The 25,030-nt window shown below is 65.5% G+C and overlaps 1 protein-coding gene across 1 annotated transcript; it reads right to left on the reverse strand.

Moving 5' to 3' along the window:
• Positions 1-24,903, reverse strand: TTYH3 (tweety family member 3). Its single transcript, XM_065893355.1, has 14 exons — positions 24,781-24,903; positions 9,725-9,894; positions 9,408-9,519; positions 9,045-9,265; positions 8,652-8,747; positions 8,415-8,487; positions 8,067-8,142; positions 6,994-7,049; positions 6,157-6,249; positions 5,381-5,473; positions 4,895-5,031; positions 3,120-3,293; positions 2,476-2,551; positions 1-75 (listed from the first exon to the last, which is right to left on the reverse strand). Exons 1-14 carry the CDS (start codon positions 24,901-24,903, stop codon positions 1-3), a joined length of 1,575 nt encoding a protein of 524 aa, XP_065749427.1.
• Between the last annotated feature and the right edge of the window lie 127 nt (positions 24,904-25,030).

Consider the following 25,030-nt stretch of genomic DNA (forward strand, 5'->3'; position numbering starts at 1 on the left):
CTAGTGCCCGCTGCTGCTGGAGTTGGGGCGAGGCTGGCTTGTGGCGAGGTACTTGGCTCTCATGCTGGAAGTGTACTGCAGGGAGACAAGGGGAGGGGGCAGGTGGTCAGCGGGCACTGGGCACAGCCGGGCAGGGCCTCCATGGGGTGTGCCGGAGCACCCTGGGGTGGGATGGGGCAGGACCACGTGGCGGCACAGCTGACAGAGCCCTGGGAGAAGGGGCTCTGGGAGGGGCCCGCTGGTCCAGGGCCTGGACTCCTGAGCCCTGGCCGGGGCTGGGGGCAGTGACAGCCCCGGGGGGCAGAGGTCTGGCCGCCCACTCCCCAGGCTCCGGACGGGGACCAGCGTCCTCTCCCAGCGAGATGAGCACAGCAGCCCCTGCTCCCGACTTGGGCGTGTGGCATCAGGCCAGGCAGCACTCTGCCCCGGCAAGAACCAGAGCTTGGAGGCTCCCCACTGCACCCAGCACGGGCCCTCCTCCCCCTGCGGGATCCTGGCCGGGCGGCCAGGAGGAGTGTGTGGGCTCAGGCTGTGCCCAAGGGCCCAGAGTGGCGGACACCACAGGTCACAGGGTTGAGAGGCCTCCACAGCGGCTCTGCCCCGTCACCCCAGGGGAGGACCCCGAAGCCACCAAGGCCCCTCAGGCTGGGGTGATGCTGCCACCCATTCAGATGGGAACCAAACTGGGGGTTCCTTGTGGGTCACGGACGCAGGGACAAAGGCAGCTGGGGCGGGGACAGCCAGCACATCTCGGCCACTCTTGTCCAACCTGAAGCATGAAGGCCTCACTCGATACACATGCATGTGCACATGTGCTCACAACGAACACACGTGGAAGAGACGTGTGCTAAAACCAAGCAGTGTGCAAGGGGCCACACGCCCGTCCGGGGGACAAAAGCCAAGGCACGTGCCGAGGTTGCCAGCGGGAAGGAGCCTGGCAGGCTGACCCTGCAGCCACAAGCCCCCAGCAATCCCTGGGGGCTCCGAACCCGAGGCCACACACTGCAGTGTGCGCATCAGGACAGACGATCTCCCCTGGGCCCGAGAGCCCTCCCGGGGCTCCCGGAAGGGGGAAGGCTGTGAGCGCCCGTCAGCGGCCACGAAGGCGAGCTGGGAGGAGGATGGGCGGGCACTGGGAGCCACGTCATTCCAGGGGCGTGCAGCATGGGCTGGGGGACGGTGGGCAGCAGCCCAGACCGCTGACGAACCCGAGCAGGCGCGCGGCGCCGTGTGAGGACCGCGGCGGCTTGTGTGCCCCTCTGCACGCAGCTGTGTGCACTTCCAGACACGTGGGGCGGCCCTTCGAGGGCCGGGCCTGCTGGCCGCACCCCAGGGTGCCAGGCACAGGCGTGCACGCGCACACGGGTTTGGGTGGCCGGCTCGCTGGGAGGTGACAGATGGGCAGGGGCCAGCTGCAGCTGGGCCAGGGACGAGGAGGGGGCTCTGTGCAGGGGCTCACTGCCCCTGATGCGAGGGTGACAGCCCAGGGCCAGGGTCTCTGTGGCTGGGCTAGGGGCCACAAAGCCCACCCACCTGCACTGCCGCAAGCTGGCCCCGTGGGCGCTGAGCCAAGACAGCGCTGGGACCTGTCTGATGAGCCAGCGCTGGCGATGGGCTAGCGGTGAGCAAAGGGTGTGAGGCACGGAGGTATGGGTGCGCAGGCGGTGCAGGGCAGGGGACCCAGGTGGGCCAGTACCTGTCACTCAGGACACAGCCACCACAGCGGTCAGGCGCTGCTCATGGGCTTAAACTGCCAACCCGTGTGGCCGCCAGCGTCCAGGGCAGCCAGATAGCGCTAGGAGGGCCCGGGGTGGGAGTGCAGGAAAAAGAGAGAGAGAGGGCGGCCTCAACGCCAGGGTGAGGGCCGGCCCACAGCAGGCCTTGCGTGCAGACCAGAGTGCCGACAGGAGGGTGGCCCGAGCATGACACGGCCTGAGAACCCGCACAGCCTGGGCCAGGGCACCCCAGGCCTGCTCTGTGCCGCAGGGCGTGGCGGGGCCGCCCCACGCGCAGGCGGGTATTTCTGAAGCAAGGTGGCCCTCAGCCTCTCTAGCCCTGTTCCTTGAGGCCCACCACCTCCAGGAAGCCCTCCAGGGGCCCCGGCCTCTCTACAAGCTCCTTTCCCACCCTGTCCCCTTTCTGTGTCTCATTCCCAAGACCAGAGGGGACACCAGGCACAGATGGAAGAGCCAGGAGACGAGACCTGGGTTGAGTCCAGGAAGTTGAGGAAGGAAAAGAAGAGGAAGCAGGGCTGGGGTGGGAAGAGATGCAAGGGCCCTCGCAGGAGCTTGTGAGCTCACCCAGCCCCGTCTACACAGGCCAGATGCCTGCCTGAGAGCCCTGGCTGGGACCCACACTCAGCCCTGGCACTGAAGGCTCGGGGCCGCGTGCAGGGCCTGCACTGCCTGTGAAGACCACAGCAGACACGAGGCGGCGGGGTGGGGCCCCTACCCACCCTCCGGCCCCAAGACTTACTGAAGGCGGCGGGGACTCGCGCCCGATGAGAGGGGTGTTCTCACAGCGGGGATTCTGGAAATTGGCATTCTGACTCCTAAGGTGAGAGGAAGGGGGGGCTGTGAGTGCCCACTGGCCATGGCAGTCCCAGCCCTGGGCCAACGGGGCCCGTCCTGGAGCTAGCAGGACTCCATGCATCTTCCCCACCACTCTGCATACTGCCTGCCAGCAAGGGCCTGGGGTCCCAGGAACCCGGCACACAGTGAGGGGCTCCGAGCAGGCCCACGGTGGCCACCTGCCAGCCTCAGCCCGGCCCCGCCGGCTGCCTGCCCACCACGCGGCCAGGCCCAGGGCCCTTGGCAACGTCATTCCCTGCACGAGACGCAGATGCTCCATCTGACAGAGTGGCCTCCCATGGCCTCCACCCAGGCATGTGGGAGCAGCAGGCCAAGCCTACCCAGAGCCCGGACGGCCCCCGGGGAGGCCCCACCCCTCCCCACTGCAGCAGCTCAAGTCCCTGCTCCCTGTGGTGGGGCTGCATCCCCACTCCAAGCCACGGCAGCCGTGCATGCCAGCCACACTGAGCCCCAGGCAGCCTATCCCAGGGCTCGGGTCTGCCGTCCCAACCTGGGCTGCCCCACCCGCTCCCAGCATGCCTCACTCACATATACTCGGTGACCGGGGCGTTGCTGACAGTGTGTGCTGCGGCCGGGATGCTGGTCTCGCTGCCATAGCTGCTGCCGCAGCTGTACAAGCTGGGCATGTGGACGCGGTAGAGGCTGTCGTGTGCCGGCCTCGGCCCTGGGGCGGCCTCCTCCCCCCCATCCTCATCAGGGCCCCTGCAGGGAGGGACCCAGCACAGCTTCAGGCCCTGGCATGAGGCAGCCAGCCACAAGACCCACAGGGGCTCAGCTCTTGTGCAGACACAGCTGGTTCCAATCCTGGTTCTGTCACCTACCCACAACGGGACTGTGGGTAAGTGGCCCGGGGACACCGAGGAACCCGCACCTCAGCCTATGCACACGGACACCGACTGTCTATTAAAAAAAGGGGACAAGGCCCCTCCTGCGGGAGCACAGAGGGCCAGGTGCCTGCCGTCCCAGCCCGCCCCGAGAGGCCTGAGCCCAGTCCTCCAGACTCCGCCGCCCCCTGGCTCCCTGCCCGCCACTCCAGCCAGGCCACTGCAGGGCGAGCCCAGGGAGCCGTGGGCCGCGCCTCTGGTGCTCCGGTGTGTGGGGCCTCACGTTCTGCCTGGTCTGGGTGGGACTTGGGACTGGGCTGCCTGGTGGTGAGGGTACAGGCCAGCCAGGCCTGGGCTCACGTCCCACCTCCCCACCACCGGCTGGGTGGCCTTGAGCAGAGGGTCCCTCCACCGTGCCCTCGTAGTGAGACAAGTGGGGTCGCAGCAGCGACTGACCAAGTGCCAGTTCCCAGCCAAGCCCAGGGCCGAGCGCTTGCATGCAGTGGTTCATCTAGGGCTCACGTCACGCTAAGAGGTTGTACTCTTCTAACCCCCATCCTACAGGCAGGGAGACTGAGGCCCAGAGTGGTTAAGTGACTTGCCTATGGTTACCCAATGAGCAAGGGTACAGCTGGGATCTGAATCCAGGCCATGAGGTTCCAGGGGTGTGCTCTTAGCCACTCCCCTACAGCTGCCATCTTTACTACCGCCCCCATCACCACTCCCATGAGTACCACTGTCATCACCATTCTCACCATCTCCACCACCACCGTGACCAGCACCATTGTCACCGTGACCGCCACCGCCAGCACCAACACCATCCCAACAGAAAGTAGAGTAGAAATCCAGACGAAAGGAAGAGATCTGAGCTGGCCTGCTCGCCAAACGGGCTGGGCCACCAAGAGACAGCCACAGCCCAAATGGGAGACACACCACAGGGGCTCGAGGACGGCGGGCCTGGCATACCCATGTACCATTCAATCCAGTACTGACTGGGGAGACTGAGGCAGGGGCCACCAGGACCACTACTTCAAAGATAAAGACACAGTGGCCCATGGGAGGTAGCTGCCATCCTGGTCACCCAGCTGAGGGGGCCACGGAGGCCAGGGCCATGTGGGGCACTCCCTGCAGAAGCTCTGAGTCCCGCAGTCAGCTGGTCTCCCCCCTCAACAGCACTGCACACCTGCACCCAGGGGTGGGGGGACGGATGAGACATCCAGCCAGTCAGAAGTGGGGACAGCTGTGGGCACAGAGCCAGCAGCAGCAGGCAGGGGACCCCGGTTCTCCCTGCCTGCTCCGGACTCGAGTGTCGCCTGGACCGGGACCGCCTCTGGGCTGTTGCTACAGAGGCCCCGGGAGTGTCAAGAGGTGAGGAGGCCTTCCTGCCTGTCTCCTGGCTACGACATGGGGTGTCCAGAAGACACGGCCCCAGCTGCTGTGTGGCCTGGGGCAGGTTCCAGGACCTCCCTAGCCCCTCACCTCTTCTGCTGCCAGGTGTGTGGGACACTGCAGACGATGGAGCTGAACATGAGGGCTGTGACAAAGGAGAAGAGGGCCAGGTAGATGAGGCCCTCGACGCCATCGTAGCAGAAGCCTGTGAGGGCCTGCACGTAGTCCTGAGGGCAGGCGGGAATGGGGACGGGGACACAGAGAGAGAGACGGGGAAGCACAGGGTGAGGTGAAGTGTGCACAGGGAGCCCCCAGCAGCCTGCACTGCCCCCACTGGAGGCTGGGCAGAGGCCCTGTGACTGCTCCCCTCCCCCTCCCCCACGCTCCCCCTAGCTGCTCCCCTCCCCTGCCCCCACCCCTCCTAGCTGCTCCCCTCCCCCACCTAGCTGCTCCCCTCCCCCTGCCCTCCCCTAGCCACTCCCCTTCCCCTTACTCCGCCCCTAGCTGCTCCCCACTGCTCCCTGCCGCTCCCCGCGCCTGCTCAGCCATGGGCCGGCTCTAGGAGACGGCTCTCACCAGGTGCAGGCTGCGGCAGTCCACCAAGGCGGTGAGGTGCTGCAGGTTCACCTCCGTGCCGTTCAGCGCCTCCTGGACACGGAGCAGGGGGTCCTGGAGGGCGTGGACCATGCCAGGTCAGCACTACGTTCCGGAAAGGGTCCTGAGCCAGCCGCAGGCCTCCCTCCACCCCACACCCTGCCGTCGAGACCCCCTTGACCCCCACAGTCCTGGCACAGGCCCTGAGGACCCTTGGCTTTGAGAAAGGGGGCCCCCCAAGTCTGTGCCCTGGTCTCAGGGGGCTGCTGAAGACGTGAGGGGGACAGTGAGATGGGACGCACAGCACCTGCCCACGCGGCCACCAGGGCAGGGCCTTCGTTGTAACGGGAGAAACAACAAACGCCCGCGTGTCCCTGACACGGGCCTGGTTCTTTTAAAAATCACGTTTTAAGGAACAGTTTAAGACAATGGAAGTTTTCAGAATATCTTAAGGGACAAAACACTGTCCAAGATACTCTGTGCAGAGTGAGGCTGGTCCTATAGTGTATGTGTGCATGCGTGTGAGTGTGTGTGTACGCGCGCGCGTGTGAGTGTGTGTGTGTGTGTGTGTGTCTGCCCTGTAAAACCTACCAAAAATCCTCGGGGACGTGAGGGAAGGATGGCAGGTAGGAGAGAAGGCCAGACCCCCCAGCAGGGTCCTGCGGGAGGCAGCCTGAGCAGTGTCTGCACCCCACCTCCCTTTCGTGATGAGAAGAGGGATCCCACTGGCTCCACTGACCACACCCACAAGCCCTCACCTTGGTGGCCGGGTGCTCCCGCGGGACGGTCTTCAGGAGCTCAGCCACCACGTCCTGCATCTCCACCAGAGCCTTGTGGCTGCCCGACAGCTTCTGCTCCACAGAGAGGCCGGCTGATTCCAGCGGGGGTGGGGGCAGCCGTCTCTCCCTCCCCGAGGTCCCCACCCACACGCGGCGCAGGCCAGCTCCAGGGCCTTTGGCTTCTGCTGGCCCAAGGGGCGTCCAGCCTGTGAGGCCACGAGCTCATGGAGTGGGATGGCTGTGCCCGGCAGTCTGCTCTGTGGGCCTGTGGGACACCTTTTCTTGGCCCCCCAGATGACCACACACCCCAGAGGCCACACAGTGAAAATACAGCGTCTTTAGAGCAGATAAACAGTCCTGAGGACCCCAGAGGGCCGCACAGTTATGTGGAATGACAGGCAGTGGGCTACATGGCTTCCCTTCAAATTCCATCATGACAACATCCATCTGGTTATTCCACAGAGCAGGCACAGGACCCCTGCTTCCATGGGGCATCCCTGGGCTCCTCCCACACCTGCCAGACAATCGGCTTTGCCCTACAGAGATGGCTGGGGCAGCCTGAGAAATGAAAGGAGTCCCAGGGATTCGAGGGCATTAAGCAGGCCACCCCAAAAGGCTTGTGCTGAGGCTGTCAGGGTGGCAACCCCGGGGACAGTTAGCAATGTCAACGTGGCGTTCGCCCAACTGCCTCCCGACAGCTCCTGGGGCCCCAGGGGCCTGACGAGGTGTGAGAGTGGGCCTCGTGGTCTGTGGGCACCTGGGGGCAGGGGCCAGGGGACCAGGTGCTCTGCGGGGCCGGAGCAGCCGAGTTCTCACCTGCTGGAAGGGGTTGGCGGCACGGGGCGAGCAGGCCAGGTAGTACTGAAGGATGTCTGTGGAGAGAGGTCAGGGCGGCTGAGCCACTCCAGCCGTCCGCGTGTGCCTGTGTGTCTGCTTGTGATGTGTATCTACACGTGCGTGTCTGTGTGTGTGTATACGGGTGTCTCCACACCTGCGTGTGCACGCATCTATCTGCATGTGTACGGCTGTGTCTGCATGTCGTGTACGCAGGTGTATCTGTGAACACGTGTATGTCTGCACACGTGGGTGTCTATGCGCACGTCTGCATATGTTGTGTGCGCATTTACACGTGTGCACCTGTCTGTATCTGTGAGCGTGCAGGTGTGAGGGGGCACACGGTCTCCAGGGAGCCTGGGGCCAGGGCCCAGGCCCTTCTGCTCTGAGCCATGTCCCTGAAATGTGCACAGTTCTCTCTTGGGGGGCGGCCTCATATCTCCCCTCCCTGGGGAGCAGCAGACAGGGCACTGGGGGTGGGCAAGGAGTCAGAGGTCACCGGGGCGGGCATCTGCTCCCAGGCCAGTTGGGCAGAACAGTTCTTAGGCCAGAATGTCACCCCAAAAAGGGGGCACGAAGCCGGAGCGTGCAGGTGGCCTACTCATCCCCATTAAAACAGGTGTTGATTCAGCGTCCAACGTTCAGAGATGGGGATTCACTTATAATTCTGATTTTGAAAACCTAAGATTTTTCAAGCCCAGCCAGAGCTGGAAAAGAAGCCTTGGACCCCAACTGCCTAACATCTGCCCCCCACACCCCCGCCCTGTGCTCTCTGGTCTCTTCTTGGCGGCTCTCTGGGATCCAGTACACGATGCGGGCCAGGCGTAAGGTCCATCACGGCCCAGGGCAGCCTCCTCGCGCCGCACCCATACTTGGCTGCCAAGATCTGGGTTCCCACGGAACTTATGTCGGAAACATAAGAAAGCCCCACACTTGACTTTCGCCACCAGTCAACAGAGCCAGCGCAAGGCCTGACCCAGATGGCCTGTGGCCCTGCAGGCAGCAGCTGGCACTCACGTGTGGCTGGGACTGCTGGGACACAACTGCAGACTCACCCCCGCTCAGCACCGAGCGCTCCTCCACCATCCTGGTCACGTAGGTGTCGGGGTCCACGCAGAAGTCGCTGGAGCCCTGGGGTGGGTGCAGGCAAGGAGGATGGGATGACTGAGCTGGGCGTCCGCCCGCCCCAGACCCCTCAGCTCTCAGGGGTGGAGCCTGGTCCCCCAGGGTCTGCGTTTGGCTCAGGAAGGTGGCGTGAGTCTGCGGGCGGCAGGGACTGACGGGCCGTGCGCCCGTGACAGGCCCCCAGGGGAAGAGGGGAGGGGCGATGAGTGTGGCATCCCCCACCCCACCCCCCGTGCTCGGCCAGCAGACGGGGATCACCTGTCCTCTCCATCACCTACCACAGACACGGCCAGCTCCAAGCCCAGTGCGCCCCAGCTGATGATCAGGGCCAGGACCCCCAGCAGGCAGACCCTTGGGGCAAAGAGAGTCAGTCAGCACCCTCCAGGCCGGGGTGAGGGCTGCACCCCACGCCAGGCTGGACCCACAGACAGGAGGGTGGGACAGGGCTGACTCAGGGGACACGGTGCTGCAGGTGCCCCACCCCCTCCCCCTGCCCTGAGGGCCCACAGACTCACCCGACCAGGATCCCCTTGGAGCTGCGGATGAGGCCGACCAGTACCAGGAGGCAGATGGCCACGTCGAACAGCAGCAGGCCCAAGTAGCCCAGCCACCTGGGGGCACAGCGTACACGTGGGCCGGGCACGGGGGGCCCAATCCCAGGGCAGCAGAAAGGGGGTGCTGGGGCAGAGCCAGGCAAACAGCCCAGAGGAGCTTCCACAGGCAGTTCTGGGATATGGAGACTGCCCTCGCTCTTGTAACGTATGTCCCCGTGGGGGACTCCTGCCGCAGTGACCACCAGAGGCCCCAGCCCCTCGCCCCAAAAGACCTCAGGCACTGGGAGCTGGGCGCCGACTGGCCCATAGAGACTAGTGGGAACCGAGCGGGGCAGGAAGGAAAGAGGGCCGCACCTGTACCAGTCATAGAGGTCCACCTGCTCGGCCAGCGCCTCCAGAGACACGGCTGGGTTCCTCCAAAATGGGATGGCAGCCGTGTAGCCCAGCAGCGTTTCGAGCAGGCTCTGCAGCCGCTGGACCGCCCGCAGGGGCTCTGGCCGGGCGGCCAGCTGCCGCTCCAGGCTCTGCAGGCTGGGCTCCGCCGAGCGGTTCAGGGCAGCTGCGGTGTCCCACACCTGCGCCAGGTTCGGGGTGGCGTGAGCCGGGGCACGGGCCCGCTCCCACACACGCCCACGCCTCGCTCCCACACACTGGGGCACACGCGCACACACGCAGTTTAGGAGCAGGAAAAGAGGCCCCTCCCATGCGGCCACTCACGCGGTCCTGGACCCCCGCCACCGTGCGGTTGGCGTGGCGGAGCGAGTAGGTGGCCCGATGTATGCCGTCACTGGTCTCCCCATTGCCGTAGAACCCCACGGCGATACCGGCGCTGGGACAGGGCGGGGCCGCATGAGGGCACAGGCCCGGGAGCCCCGGCCCGCTCCGCCCCCAGCTTGCCCCGCCCCCGCCCCCGCCCCCGGCCGGCCCACCCGGCCCCTCTCCTCTCGGCCCAGTCACCCCTCTATCCTGCCCGCCCCCCCACTCTAGCCACGCCCCTCGCCGACCACGCCCCCCGGCCCGCCCCGCGCGCTCACCTGCAGACCAGAGTGGCGATGATGACGCACCAGGCGGTGCAGCAGCAGTCGGCGTCCAGGTGCTCCTCGCTCTTGCGCCGCCGGCAGCACAGCCAGAAGGAGTAGACGAGCAGGAAGAGGAGGTCCAGGGCGAGGCAGGCCAGCGCGGCCGCCCCCAGCAGCAGCAGCGCCTGAGGGAGGTTGGGAAGTGGTGCTGGAGGTGTGGACCCCCGCCCTGGCTCTGCACCCAACTGCAGTACCAGCGAATTCCACCTGCGCCTGGGCCACGGGACCGGCGCGCTCTCCCACTGAACCCTCCCCCAGCCCTGGGGATAGAGGCTCCCAGCACCTGGGTGATGTGCCTGTGGTCACCCAGACTCAGGACCCGAGACTCGGGACCCCTGACTCATGTCTTCACTCCTAGACACCAAGACTCTGAGCCCCACTTGGAGGTGGACAAAACCATGGGATCCCCTCTCCTAACCCTGCCCAGGCCCTGTGTGCTCCCCATGGGAGCCCACCACCTCCTGGGCCCCAGAGCCCAAGGCACATCTCTTTGAACAGGGATTCTGGCCCAGGCGCTGTGAGGAGGTGCTGGCGGGGGACCCTGGGCAGGGCCAGCACAGTTGCTAACTGGCCACGTGGCCAGGGAAGGCCCTTACTCTCCCTGAGCCTCAGTTTCTCTTTTGTAAACAGGGGGTGATGCTGCCTCCCCACAAGAGGTAGGCACAGAGTCTCAGGGAAGGCCACCCACACCCGCTGCAGGGCCCTGGGTGTGGGGCCATCAGCACCGTCACCATCCTCACCCTGAGTGCTGAGACTACTCTGGGTCTGACCGCCTCTGTGAGCCCCTGAGCCTCGGGCAGCCTGAAGGGCCAGCACGCTCCAACCACATCCCAGGAGGCACCGGGGGACGAGGAAGTGCCCCCCAGCACCCTTCTGTCACTGAGGCCAGCGTCCCCCACGGAAAGCAGCTGACTGGATCCAGCGGTGACACGCGCTGCGGGCTCAGTCCTGGGCTGGGGCCTCAGGTGGACAGAGTAACAGGGACACAGCCCAGAGCCTTCATCTGTCACAACAGGCACCAGCCCGGCCTGGCCTGGGCACCACGCTCTTCAGTTTTCCTGGCCCAGTGCTTCACCACCACTTCACCAGTTAAAAAACCAGCCTCAGAGGAGGTAAGGAGGAAGAACCCATGTGCCCACATCACAGCCTTTCTGCCCACACGTGCTTTGCTGGGTTGAGAGTGGTAGCTGACGCAGGGCTGCAGGGCAGCAGGCTAGCCCTGACCATGTACACCTCATGGGGGGGTCCAAGTAAGTACTGCAGAGAGGTGCCCGCCCCGCGGTGGTGCGACCATGGACACCCCTTAGCTGCCCCTGCCGGCACTACTACAGAGACAAGCAGACCTCAGGGGGACCTGGAAACACCCTCTTCGCGTCCTGACACTCAGCGATGTGGCCGTGAGCCTAGGGAGCCACCGGGGGGTGGAACGCCCAGGCCCGCCTGCCCCCTGCGGGGCCCCCTCGGGACCAGAGGCTCAGCCACAGAGGCACTGGGACCGCGGGATCACAGCCCTGGTGCCCAGCGGCTGTATCCCAGGAGCCAACTGCCAGGCGGCAGATGCAGGACGGTACCCTCTGCCCTCCCAGCAGCCAGCCTGCCCAGCCCTCCATCCCTGATGACCCCCACACCCGAGGCAGGGCTCTCCCACCTTCCCCCTGACCGGGGCCTGCACCTCCAGCCACGATCCAAAGCCACGCGGTGCCCTGGGAGCCAATGTGCTGTTTGGAGGCTGGGCCTCTGCCCTCCTGCGTGAGGCCCAGCGTGGGGCCCCCTCTTGGGAAAGGCCGGGGCACCGCCACGAGGCTGCAGCACAGGCAGGAGGGTCTGACAGGACCTGGCCACCCTGGCCCACCAGCTGGGTGGGGGAAGGGAGGGGGCCCAGGGTGCTGGCTCCAGAGCACACCTTGTCAAGGTCCCAGGGTGCTCGCGTCACAGAGGGGACCCCGAGGCCAGTGGCGGGGGGAGAGAGGTTGTCCAAGGTCACACAGGGACACCAGCCAGGCCACAGCAGGGGGTCTCCGGTGGAAATCAAGGGCCGTCACAGGGACAGGCGCCAGTCATGGGGGAGGGGACTCACCTCAGGGGCCTAGTGTCAGCCACAAACCCCGCCCCACCCCACAGCACACAGCAGGGTGCGAGGAACAGCACCGCCTAGTGGGCTCCGCCTTCACACGCACGAGCTGGAGACCAAGCACAGCGGCCGCAGGCCCTGCCGCCCCCGCCTGCGGGCTGCTCCCCTAAATCCTCAGTCGGACCACGCCACACGCCTGCCTAGACATCTCCACCAGCAACGAGCCCCATTCACCAGCCTGGCCCCCGCCAGCCCCAGCTCGGCCGAGCGCTGGCAGCGACCGCTGCCCCTCCTGCCGCAGCCGGAGCCCGCCTACCACCCCCCACCTCGCGCCACCTCCTCTCCTGCCGGATCCCCTCACCCGCCACCACGTGCGGAACACAGCGTGCGTGGAGCTGATGCTGAAATCAGTGCATCTACGTGCACCCCCTCAAGGAAACCCCTCTTGGAGTGAGGAAGCCGGGGAATCGGGCCCAGGGCAGGCGGCACCCCCTCTGGGGCCCTGAGTCCACCCAGCCTGGCAGCGCACGAGGCCAGGGCTCACACGGTCATCGGGGCTTGCCAAAGAACTCGCGGGCCTAGACCACCGCCCGGGTGGCGCCAGGACCCCCACTCCCGTTCGCCAGATGAGAAAACTAAGGTAAGATAAGCGTCACTGGCCAAGCAGGATCCTAGCGCCTGGGGCAAGGCCGGGGTGGGGCACAGCTGGGCTCACCGCTTGTCTGGGAAACGTGTCAGGTGCCAGGGCCTGGCAGGCGCCCGACAGGCAGAGCCCCCGTCCTCGGGGCTGCCGGGCTGCTGCAGGAGGCTGGGGCTGGGGCCTGCTGGACGGGAGCCGGGCCATGAAAAACAGAACAAGCAGAACAGGCAGGAGTAGCAGGGCGAGTCTGCAAGGGCGCATCATCATCCAGCAGGTCGGGGAAGAGCCCTCTGGGCAGAGGCCACCACAGCTGACACTGCCCAGAAGGCGCCGTGCCAGGCCTGGGCACCCGGGAGGCGCACTTGGATCTCCTACAGCTTTGATTTCGTTTGTTTTTTGTTGTTGGGTTCTTTTTTTTTTCTTTTTTCCTTTTTTGGTTATCTTTTTTTTTTTTTTCCCCTAAACCACGAACCACACTACCTTTATAATTAAAACACGAACCCAGAAACCTGTCAGTAGCTCTTTTCAGCCAGCCGTGGGAGGCCCCTGGCCTGCTCCCAGCTCTGCCACGTGAGAGCCAGTGCGGCTCCCGCAGGCCCTGCTTCCTCTTCTGGGAATGTGACATTTCCCAGTCCCTCCCAGCTGTCACGTGGGAGAAGGGCCGGCTTATGGCGATGCTGCAGTCCCTGCTGGTGCCCAGTCCCCCCGGGAGCAGAGGTCGAGGGGAGGGACACCCCGGGTGTCACCACCAGGAGGCAGCCTGCTGCTGGACAGAGGTGTGAGGGAGTGGCTCCTGCCCAGCCCAGAGGGGCGGCTAGTCTTGAGGGGAACCAGGGGGCTGGGGTTCGAACGCTGCTTTGCCTGGTTCTAGAATGTGACCGTGGGTCAGTGTCCCCGTGCCTCAGTTTCCCCGCGTATAGAACAGGGACAGTGGCGTCACTCCCTTACCTAGCAGGGCTGCTGTGAGATGAAATGAGCTAACGCCCATAAAGACTTAGAACAGTGCCTCCGTGGGGAGCCCTCGGGGTACTGCTCCCAGGCCAGCTCTACCCATGCAGCCACGTGGGCTGGGGTAAGGGAGCCGCCGTCCCAGCTGCTGGGGGGGAGTCCGGGCCACTCGGGGACAAAGTGGGCGTGTGCACGTTCACGCCCACCCACGCGTATTCATGCCCACACGTGTTCACATGCTCACTCACACCCACACACGTGAAGCTGCCGCCCGAGCTCCCAGCAGCAGTGCCAACAGCAGCCTGTGTCTGCGAGCGCTGTGGTCCTGGGGGGGCAGGCGGGGAGGGGTTCCCGAGCACCTGGGCATCGGACCCCTGCCAGCGACGGGGAGCCGAGAGAGGCCTCACGCACAGGCACAGCCACCTGCCTGGGGGCCCTAAGAGTCACAGCCCTGGGGGAGGAGCCTCCTGTTCCACCCCTGCCTCACGGGCCGAACGAGTGACAGGCAGGGGCAAGGCAGGCCCAGCGCCGGGGAGCCCTGGGTCCAGGGCCTTGAGGGTGAGAGTGTGTCCCGGGGCTCCAGGAGGGGTACCTGAGGGCAGGAGAGTGACTTCCAGAGGCTTCCCTGAAGGCAAGGACAGGCAGAGACCCAGGTGCTATATGTCACCCCTTTAGCCCAACACACAGGAAGCCAGGCGTCCGGGCAGCTGGGGTTCCGCCCCCTCCCCTCCTGTGCTGTCTGCCCAGCTCCAGAAAGCCCTTCCTGACCGTGATGACAGGGCTCTATTGCCACCCTTTAAGCGCCGGGTCTGTCTGCCCACACCTCCCCTAGGGGGCGTTGGAAAGGCCTCGCTGAGCTCACCAATTTAGCCGGGGTGGTGCCCCCCCTGGCCCTGAGGCCTGGCCCACAGTGGACACTCAGAAACACGGGGCCCCTGCCCCCACCCCAAGCTCTGACAGGCTGGGGCAGCTTTCTCTCTGGCAGGACGGCTTTCTCCTGGACGAGGCCAGCCTTAAACCTGGACCCCACTGGGCTGCTCGTGGGCCCCTGGCACAGCCCAGGGAGGCAGGCTGCGGGGCCTCCACCAGGACAGCCTCACTCAGCCCTGTGGGGAGGTGACAGCACCCTCTTCCTGGATGACACAGGGCCCCAGCCCACTGCTGCAGAGCAGCAGAGCCCACGTGGGTGCCGGAGCCAGGCCTGGGGCGCACGGCAGTGGGCAGCTGCTTCCTCCCGCCCAGGGGCCGGGGGGCCTGACCCCTGCCCTCGTCCAGAGAACAGCCTTCCCCTGGCGTTCCCGTGGCGGCCCCGCCTTCCCTTTCAACAGCCTGGCGTCCCCTCTGAATGGGAAATGTTTGATCAGCATCTGGGCTCTGACCAAATGGAATTTTCCGTCTGTGATGGAAGTGATGTCAGCACTCAGTCAGGCGAGACAAGGCGCTGGGGCCCGTATCCTGACCGCGGGCCACAGCGCTGGCCGCCCGCCACCTGAGCGCGCCTCAAGCACTGCGCTGTGAGGACTTGGCGCGGACACACGTGCACGGGGCTGGGGGCCCGTCCACCCACCCCTCCCGGCCCTACAGCTGCTGTTTCTCAGCCCCAGCCCACCCCACCGGTCCCAAGGCCCTGCAGCCCCGGCCGTGGAATGTATCCACCAAGGAGGCCCCTGCCCGGCCCTGTGTCCAGGCGCTCCCCCCAGGCCCTAAGGCCCCCACAGTCCCCACCGGCTCTGAAAACACCTGATGAGCCACAGCTCAGGGTCTGAAGCCTCACTCCGTCCCATTTCAGGCCCAGGCCCAAATCTGAGGCCTATCAGGGGACCTGACAAGTCCCTGGCCTCCAGCGGGTCCTCCCAGCGCCGGCGAGGGGACGAGGGACAGGGGCCCGAGGGCAGAGGTGGTCTCTGTGTGAGCCTCAGCGGGCTCCCTGTGCAGGCGGGTGGTCCCAGCAGGGTGGGCGGATCCCCAGCTCAGCCTCAGACTTGCTGGCAGTCCAGCTACAAGGGGGCTATCCAGCCGGCCCTGTAAGGGGAGGGCCGTGGTGTGTCACCAAATCTTACTAATAAAAGCCCGTGCGGCAGAGGCTGAGCCCCATCGCATCCGGGAGGCCACAGCGTGAGAGCGCACAAGGCTGGAGGCCTGTCCCCACCACGACCTGCTGCGGCCCCCCCCCCCCCCGCACCCGCTCTGCCCCTTTGGCACAGCCCAGATGTGGGCTGTCAGCGCACGGGTATCCGCACCAGGAGGCCCCAGGCCACCAGGCCGGCAGGGCCACGCGTGACCCTGGGGCAGCACCTCCACGTGTCACCTGCACAGGCAGCTCAGCTAGGCGTCCTGGCAGCACGTGGCACGGAAGCCTGCGAGGGAGCACGCCACACGCGGGGAGCACATCAGAAGCATGGACACACTGCCTGCTGAACACGCACCCCTGCCGGCAGAGCCGCTGCCGTGCCATCAGCAACTGACCCCGAGAGCTGGCCTGTCCACTCGGCCCCTCTGCAGGCCACCAAAGCCCGCGGCCAGGCTGGGGAGACGCCGCCCCACCGGGAGACCCTCACGGAGGTTCTGACGGGAAGTGTGGGCCCATGGCTGCCCCAAGCACAGCGCCAGAGGCCGCTTCCCCGCCACCCTGCCGTCCCAGTGGCGGGGCCTCCTTGTGGGAAATCACGTGCACCCAGGCGCCGGTGCTGGCAGGGAGACTTGGGACCGGCAGTCCAGGGGTGACTTGGGTAGGCTCCAGGAGATCGGGCTCTTCCTTCAGGTCATGTGCTAGTGGGGTGGGGTCGGGATCCCAGCCCGGGGGCGTGACCGCAGCCTGAGGTCCCACCGCTGCCGGGCGGATGAGAGGGACTCGGGAGGGCTGTGTGCCTGCCAGAGCGGGAGCCCCTGGAGAAGGGCTGACCCCCTCCCCCTGTACCAACTCTCCGGGGGAGGTGGCCTGGCCAGCTGGTAAACAGCAAGCTCCAAAGAGGAGGCAAGTCCAAATTCCACCAGGGACCTGGGACCTCACCGGCCCGCACTCCCGTGTCCTCCTGTCGGTCACACCAGCCTCACCACGCACAGGGCCTCAGGAGCTGGCCCGACCGAGGACCACTACACACAGGGTGTCCATACTCAGCGCCAGGCCTGGCCCTGGGGACGGGGCATGGGACCCGCAGACACAGCTCCTGGTGGGTTGGCATCTCCCAAGACCCCAGCAGTGCAGGCCTGGAAGCACAAACTGTGGGAACCAGGGAGATCGGGGGAGGGGTGCAGGAGCTTCCGGGGGTGCCCTAAACTGCCATTACAGGGTCAGCGGGTGCCAGCAGGGCACGGTGAGGTGTGGGGTGAGCACTCCCAGAGAGGGACAGTGTGAGTGAGGGCCCAGCACCAGGTCCAGGCTGCAGACCTGCGTCCTGGGAGGCCCTGGCAGCTGTGACCAAGGCAGCGGAGCGGGGATGGAGTGGGAAGGGGGAGCCATGGACCCCTCCAGTGCCTCTGGGGCTTGTCCACCTCAGCCCTGGGGCTGCCAAAGGCCCTTCTCCAGAGGAAGAGACCAGGTCAGGGTGTCCAGGAGGCTGGCAGCGTCCCACACCCCAAGGCACCCTCTAGGAACCCAGAGATGTCCTGGCTGGAGCCCTGGGCCTGGGAGAGGAAAGGGGAGGGGCACCAGGCTGAGCTGCTGCCACAGCTCCTACGTCTGGGGTCTCCCACTGGGAAGGACGCACCCCACATGGCACTGCCCCCTCCCCTAGCGCTGGCCCTCTGCCTCAGCACCCACTGTAGCCAAGCTACACACACGGCCTTGTTGGTCCCCAGACCACCCAGGGCAGGGGTGGCACCCATCCCCCAGGCCAGGGGTGGCACCCATCCTCCAGGGCAGGGGTGGCACCCATCCTCCAGGCCAGGGGCCTGGGGCCAGCAGGGACACCCAGGGCCCCCACACTTGAGTAATGGAGACAGGGTGTGGGCCAGCACAGGCCTCCTGAGGAAAGTTCCAGAAGAGGCCCCCTCACCCCCGGGCCAGGCTGGCTGGGTGCTGAGCCGGGTGTGCAGCCCTTTGCTCCCCAGCCCGAACACACTTGGCTGTGGCTCCCAGATGCCGGCCAGAAATTAAAAACAGATTTTCCACCGAGCCAGGCTTGGGTTTCACAAATTCCATGATGGTGAGCTCGTGGCCATGCCTGGAGAAAGCACAGCCAGTGGCCAGCATGCAGCAGCCCGGGAGGGGTCCAGCTCTCTGGCCGAGTCCCCTCACCCTGAAGTCCTAGGTCCAGGCCACCAGGCTTCACAGACACACTCCAGCTGCACCTCCATCCTCACGGGCACACACCACCCTGCCCCGCCAGGAATCACCGGGACACAGGCCCAGCGAGGCGGGACTTGGGTGAAGCCCCAGAGAGAAGCTCTGGTCGGTCATCCCCCAGGCTCAGCACTCCTGCTGCCCTCCAGGCCTGTGGGCCACGTGGAAGGACACCGAGGCCCCGCTCTCCCACTGCCCACGCCCCGCCTGCTGGCGGAGGGAAGACACCAGAGAACACGGCGCCGGCGCGGCCCTCGAAGCTGCGAGCGTGTCTATTTCGGTCCGATGCCCTAACACGTCTCCCAGCATGACACCCAGAAAACTCCTCTGCTCTTCACCAGCCTGTCTGCAAGCGCCTCTCCACCCGCCACTCCTGGGGGCGCACGCGACAGGCCTCAGATGTAGCCAGGAGCTACCAGACGGGCGGTCACATCATCATCCAGACCAGAGCCCAGCCCAGGGCTCGTCTCCACCCTGGGGCACAGCCCAACCCGACTCGGGGGTCAGCAGTCTGAAGGGCCTCCTCACAACGGTCAGGAACCCAGCCCAGGGTGCACGGGGCCAGGGCAGGGGAGCGGGGGAGCCGGGCAGAGTGGCACCACGCCTGGCGCTCTTCTCAGAGGCAGAAGCAAGGGGCCACTCAGGCTTTGGGCAGCCCGGCCTCACCCCATGCCCTCGGCCAACACAGGACACGCCTGGCCCTAGAGGGTGGTGCGGACAAAACCAAGCACCCTTGGCACACCTACCGTTCAGAGCCCACCCGCCCCTCTGAGGGGACCCAGCCTCAGCCAGCCACCTCCCAGGAGGGGGAGGGGCGCACCAAGCGGGGGCTGCAGCCTGCGTGTGTGCACGAGCCCAGCGGCACATGAAGAGCCCAGGCCCTGAGTGGGGGGCAGTGTGAAGGGAGGCAGCGCCCCCCCGGAAGCCTGCCCAGCCCACGTGCAGACCCTGGCACCCCTCAAATCCACCAGGCCCAGCCCAGGAAGTCACTCAACCCTCCCCTGGCCCTGCTCCCTGAGGGCACACCGGACGCCTGCCCCGACTTTGGACAAGAACCCGAGCAGTCTCAGGGCCAGCTGGCACCAGGCGCAGGCCCTGTCCTGCCCCTGACACTGGACTGGGGGCCTGGAGGCCCACTGCAGCCTCCAACAGCCCCGTCCGTGGCACGAAGGGCACCCGCTGCCTCGGCAGATGTCAGCGGTGCATGGGCCCCTCGGGAGTCCAGCAGGGCAGGCGCAGATCCAGTTCTGGGGCATCTGCATCCCCTCTGCAGCAGGGACCCCGGGGCAGGCCTGGGACCCTAGCCACGGGTGTCCTCTGCAAAGTACCTCCCACCTCTGGCAGCGTGTGGCTCCCTGCTCTGGGCGACAGGGCCTGGTGTGTGCCATGCAGCAACCCGACCGTGGGTCTGGGTCCTCACCCTCCCCAAGACCCTGGGAAGCCCCTGAGAGCCGCCTGGGGGCCATGTGTGTGTCCCGGCCCAGCACAGGGCTTAGGGTGGGCTCCCCGCAGATCCAAGGAGGCAGCAATGGGCACAGCCAGGCGCTCCTGGGTCCTGCTGCACCCGCCCTCTGTCACGTGCCCCAGTTCCTCGGGGGCCACGTGGGGCACTTTCTCTCTCTGTGATCCAGTCCCTGGGCTGCAGATTCGGCTCTTCCTCTCCAGCCAAGGACTCAGCAGAGCTGCCTTGGCCAGTGGGGGTCTGGTCCCAACACCCTCTGAGCCTTCCTGGACTAGCTCCTGCTGGGGGGACCAGACTCGGAAAGCGCACAGGGGCTGTGGCCGCAGGCAGGGCAGCGCTGGGCTGGAGCTGGAGCCTGTCCGTGTCTCCCAGCCCACTGATGCTGGCTGGCCAGGGGCCTCAGTTTCACTTCTGTAGTGTTACTGTTTGGCTTCCCAGAAACAAACAGCTTACTAAACAAACGCCATGAGCCTCTTCGGTAGAGAAGCTGTAACTTGGGGGTCAGAGACACAGAGCACCCAGCCCAGAGCCTGACCAAGAGCCCCTGGTCAGAGCCAAAACAGGCGCCCTCCAAGCTGTTCTGTCCCCCAGGCAGGGCAGTGCAGTGCTGGGGACAGAGCTGGTCACCGCATCTTCAGACCCGAGAAAACCAGGAGCCCCAGAAAGGCCCAAAGATGGGGCCTGGCGGCGCAGAGCCCACACCAGCGCCAGGCAAGAGTCTGGCCCCAACACCTACCTCTCAGCGGGTGTAGACCTGGTGGCAGAGGCAGCCAGCAGCCTCACCTCCCAGCCAAAGGGCCACGTGACAGTCGGTTCTCCCCAGTGCCGGGGCACTGGCTCAGAGCAAAACAAAGTTGATTTCGCCTAGCAGGGGCTTCCCTGCCCCCCCCCCCACCAATGCATAGGCCCTGCACCCTCACAGCTGCTGTCCACGCAGGGCGTGCTCTAGAAGCTTCCACGCAGCCCCTCGGTGTGCTCTGTTACGTTTGGCACGTTTCTGTCACTTGCAGCCTCAGAATCCTGGTGTCGCGGGATGCTGGGCAAGCACCAAGAGCCATGGACCAAGGACATGGTCCAAAAGACATGATGTTTAAAAGCCGGTGACAAATTCTAGTCTTAGGTGGCACCCCTCCCCAGGTATAAGCGCATGGACAGACTCCAGCTAGAGGGACTTTTTTTTCCTGTCTCCACACTCTTTCCTATTTTCCAAGTGTTCCATGAATGTGTCTTACTTTCATAAACAAGAAGAGAGGCGATAAATGCTGTTTTTAACCAGAGTGAATTTCCTCCTGATTGTGGAGATGGTGCCAACGGAGCCAGTCTCATTCACAGGCACACGCTGACCCTGCTTGAGTCACAGCATTAAACCAGGGTGCTGTGGTCTCTGCTAGGAGACTACTGGCTCCTGTGGGTCCTGCCTAAGTGGCCTTCCAGGCTGGCCTCACACAACCCCGGGCACAGAGCACTCACCAGCTCTGAGGCAGCACGTTCAGATCAGAGGGACTCCCTTATCTTGGGCTGAGGCCCAGGCTTCTCTCTGCCTCAGGGCCTTTGCACGGGCAGTTCCCAACGCCTAGAACTCTCTCCCCCAAGGTCTCTGCACAGCCACCTCGGTCTTATCTTTAGGGTCTCGATGGGAACATTCAAAGCACTCAGGGCCCCACACACTGGGCCGACGTGGAAGGTGAGCTGCTATGTCCACTGCACGCCAAGCTCCAGGCAGGTCCTCGCCTTCTGGTCGTTCAGAGCCTGGCTCACCGCCTCCATGGCAGGCAAGGTAGCGCCTCCTACAGGAAGCCTTCCCTGACTGTTGGACTTCCGCAGGCCTAGCCCTGACCCGATCGCAGCACCACCACACCAGCCTGTACTGTCCTCCAGCTCACAGCTTCCAGTCTCCCCTTAACTGGGGGAGACAGTGAGTGACAACGAGAGGGACTGAGGGCAGACAGTGAGTGTGACCTCGGCCTCAGGACACCAGGGGTGTGGGAGGCCTGGGAGCGGGGAGTCGGGAAGGGCTGGTAGGAGTTAAGGGGGCAGATCCCCAAGGTGAAGCCCAGAGAGGTGGATGGACCCACCCAAGGTCACACAGGCGGGAAGCTACAGAACTCGAGCCCAGGCTGGGCACCCCGCAGCCAGGCACCCGCACGCCGGTCTGCAGAGAGGGCTCTGAGACTCTCCCCCCACCCGCCGCCTGCAGCCATGACAGCCCTGACCTTCACCCCGGAGGACAGACTGGCCTCAAGCCACATCAGGTCACAGGCTACGCAACCACCGGGGAGTCTCCTCCCTGTTCTGGGCCTGCGACCCCTCCCCTGTAAAACGAGCATCCCGCCCATCAGCTGCCCCAGGTTTGGGGAGCTCCTGGCATGCTGGGAACAGCCCAGTCCCAGGGGAGCCAGACCGGCAGCCAAGCAGGCAGGTGCGGGGGTGGGGCGGCACACAGCAGACCCCAGAAGCCTTCTGCCCCTTCCAGCACCTGCCAGCCCGCACATCCCGTCAGGCCCCACAGAACGCGCAGCAGCACCGTCCTGCAGTCTGTCCGCTCAGCGAACAGCATGGGCCCCCAAGAGACAGAAGTCGTGGCCAGGGAGCCCCTCCTCTCCAGGGTGGAGGCCTCAGGAATTCGGGGCCAAGAGAAATCACAAGCCTTTAGGATGCAAAACCCGATCCCTGCTCTTGCAGAGGCTCCAGGCCCCTAGCACAGGGCCAGCCAGGGCTCTGAGAGCCTGCAGAACAGCCTCCCTCAGCACCTAATCCCTCAGTCGTCACATCCCCTGCAGGGGGCCAGCCGTCGGGGACTCAGGAAGCCCCTGTCCCCCAAGGCTGACTCTGGCTCCTAGGGGGGCAGGGGCAAGGGGCCTGAAGCAGGATTCCGGCCCTACCACCCACTCCCTATGTGATTCTCAGCCAATCTCCTCTTTAAGCCTCAGTTTGCTAATCTGTACAATGGAGACGACTGTCCTCATCTCCCAGATTTGTGTGAGAAAAGGCTAGCGATAGCTCCAAACAGCACCCCCAAACAGGGTCTGGCCCATGGGGTTTCCAGTGGGTTTCACCGGGCTCCCAGCAGTGGATGGTGTGGGCAGGAAAGAGCGAAGGTTAACAGCTGGTCTCCCCAGGCCATACCACCCCTCTACTCCTGCACCAGGGCCCCTGCTTCCTCTGGGCGGCCTGGGAAGCAGAAGCCCCTCCCCGGCTGGGCCCAGCCCACATGTGGGGCGAAGACTGCCAGGCCCCTGCAGCCCAGGTGGGTGCCAGACACAGACAGGCTCCCAGGCCAAGAGGGGTGCCCCAAGTCAGGAGGACACGGGGCCCACCACCCACCAGCGGGATGAGGGCGGCCATGCCCCCACAGCTAGGCATGCTCCCCCAGGGGAGGCAGGAAGAGGCCCTAGGCCAGGGCCCACGCCAAACCATCGCCCACCCACCCAGAAAGGGCGCTCTTCAGGCTGCACACCCAACACAGAGCAGGAGCGCGGGGCCCTCACTTCCCGACCCGCCCTGCAAAGACGGCGCACCGGCCCAGATTCAGGAATGAGGCAGTGAAGGCTCAGAGAGGTCAAGTGCCTGCCCAAAAGCACCAGCACAGGAGGGTAGAGGCAGGACGACTCCCAGGTCCTCCCTGGTCCAGCTAGCTCCACAGCCCCGAGCCAGCAGCGAGGTGGCGGGGGACGGAGCCAGGCTGCTTTCCACACCGTGAATTATTCAGCAGCTAATTCTGCTCCGCGGGGAGAGGAGGAGAGAGTGAGTCAGAACCTCCCCCGCGGCAGAAACCAGGGCCCTCTCAGGAGCAAAGGGCCCTGCGGGAGGCTGGGCTGAGCGGAGAGGGGCCTGGCCACCACTCCCGACGCCTCCACGGGCTGCAGGCATCGGCCCCTCGCTCACTTCCCACCACATGTCCGGGCGCCTCGGAGGGCAGGAGGGATGGTAGCCAGTTCAACCGTGGTGGGCAGCATGGGCAGGTGGCAGCCCACGGGCCAGCAGGAAAGCCCCACGTGGGCCACAGACACCCCGGGTACCCCTGGAGCTTCAGAACTGACAAGTGGCAGAGAACTTGCTAAAGTAAAGTACACTGTCCTGTCCTGTGGAAGCAGAGCCCCGGGGACAGGTGTGGCAGAGCCACCCCAGGTGAAGTTCGTGGAGTGCACGGAGAAGCGGTGTTGCCCTCACACTGGTCAGCCCCCCAGGGCTGGGCTTCTAGAACACGGGGGTCCGGTTTTATAAGAATCCTGCTGTCCCTGGGTGTGCGTGGGCCAATCCCTAGCCCCCTTTCTAGTCTGCTTAGAGACAGATCAGCAGGGCTGGGGGACCGGGCACCACGTGAGCACTGAGGCTGGGGCGGCAGGCTCCCCTGCAGAGCTGGGGTGCTTCCGGTTCTCCACCTCTGGACAAGGGAGACCAAAGAGGAAAGAGCTCTGAACTGGAGAGGGGTGACACGGTCCACGGATATCGGACTCCCAGGCCATCTTATGAGCAAAGTCGTTCCCACCCCACCCTGGGGCTCTGCATTCATCACCAAAGAGGAACTCAGAGGTGTTCTGGGTGACCAGGCACCCCAGTCACTGGGTGTGTGGAATCCGGATCCCCAGGCAGGAAGGAAATGTCCACAGCCAGGTGCCCTGCCCTGCACTCAAACAGCAGTGGCTCAGTGGCAGGGGTGGCTCTTGGGCTTGACATGACCCCAGACCTAGGGCTCCACTGGTACAGCCTGGTTACTCGGGGAGAGGGCTGCGAAGGGTCCGTGCCACTCCCCAGCTCTGCCCAGGCGCAGCCCCTTTTCCAGCCTTCCAGACTGAGGCCAATCTGGCGTCCCTGTGGCCAGGCCTCCCTCCCTCAGGGCTACAGGCAGCCGGGTCTCTGGGCAGGCACCGTGTGTACATCCCACAGCTTGGCCGCCCAGCACGGGGTCATTACCAGCCAGGGAGGGCTGGCACCTACCCAGACCACTCACCCACCAAAAGCTTGGCAGTGAGTGGGATTCCCCAGCTGGGGGTGAGGGGTAAGGAATCCCCACCTGGCTTCACCCAGTGTTCCCAGGCATCGGCTGTGGTCTCAGGGCCCTGGGTCCTCTGGGTAGGGAGCTCTGCCTGGCAACACCCCCAGGCCGCCCCTGGTCAGGAGCCTTAGCAGGCACTGACAGCTGGCAGAGGGGTCTCCGTGGAGGGCAAGGAGGCAGCTCCTCCCAACCCCAGAAAGGAGGCTCTTAGTGGCTCCAGAAGAGAAGGCTAGAATCAGCAGGGCTGTGGACCCTCCATGGGGAACTGTGTGTGTGGCGGGGGTCCTTAGACTCTCAAGCAGGGGAGACCTGTGACCCAGGAGGAGGCTCTCCAGAAGAACGGGTGCTATGACCCACGAGAAGGAGTGGGCCATAATCCTCCATGGGGGGTGGGGAGCCTTTAGACCCTCAAGGAGGAGGGGACCATGACCCTCGGGGAGTGGGGCTCAGGACCCACGGAGGAGGAGGAGGCCGTGACCGTCGGTGGGGGATAGGGAGTCTTTAGACCTTGCAGAAAGAGGGAGCCGTGACCCTGGGAAGGGGGAATCGTGACCCGCAGGGAGGGGGGCCGTGACCCGAGATCTGACCTCCGACCCAGGGGGCCCGCGTCACCTGCTGGTAGTCGGTGTCCTCGGGCCGGAACTGGCTGCTGGTGGTCTCCCAGTGCAGGTTGAAGTGGGGCAGCCGGTGCAGGAGGCTCACCCACCAGGGCGCCGCGTAGCTGACCCCGGCCATGGCGGGCCGGCGGCTAGAGCGCGCGGCCGCCGCGGGGCTCCCTGGCTGGCCTGGGGCGCAGGGATCAGGGGCCCGCCGACCCCGGCCTGGCCTCCCGCATCGCCCGCGCGCTCCTGGGTCCGGCCCG

Source organism: Phocoena phocoena, chromosome 15, assembly GCF_963924675.1.
Source record: "Phocoena phocoena chromosome 15, mPhoPho1.1, whole genome shotgun sequence".
Lineage (NCBI taxonomy): Eukaryota > Metazoa > Chordata > Mammalia > Artiodactyla > Phocoenidae > Phocoena > Phocoena phocoena.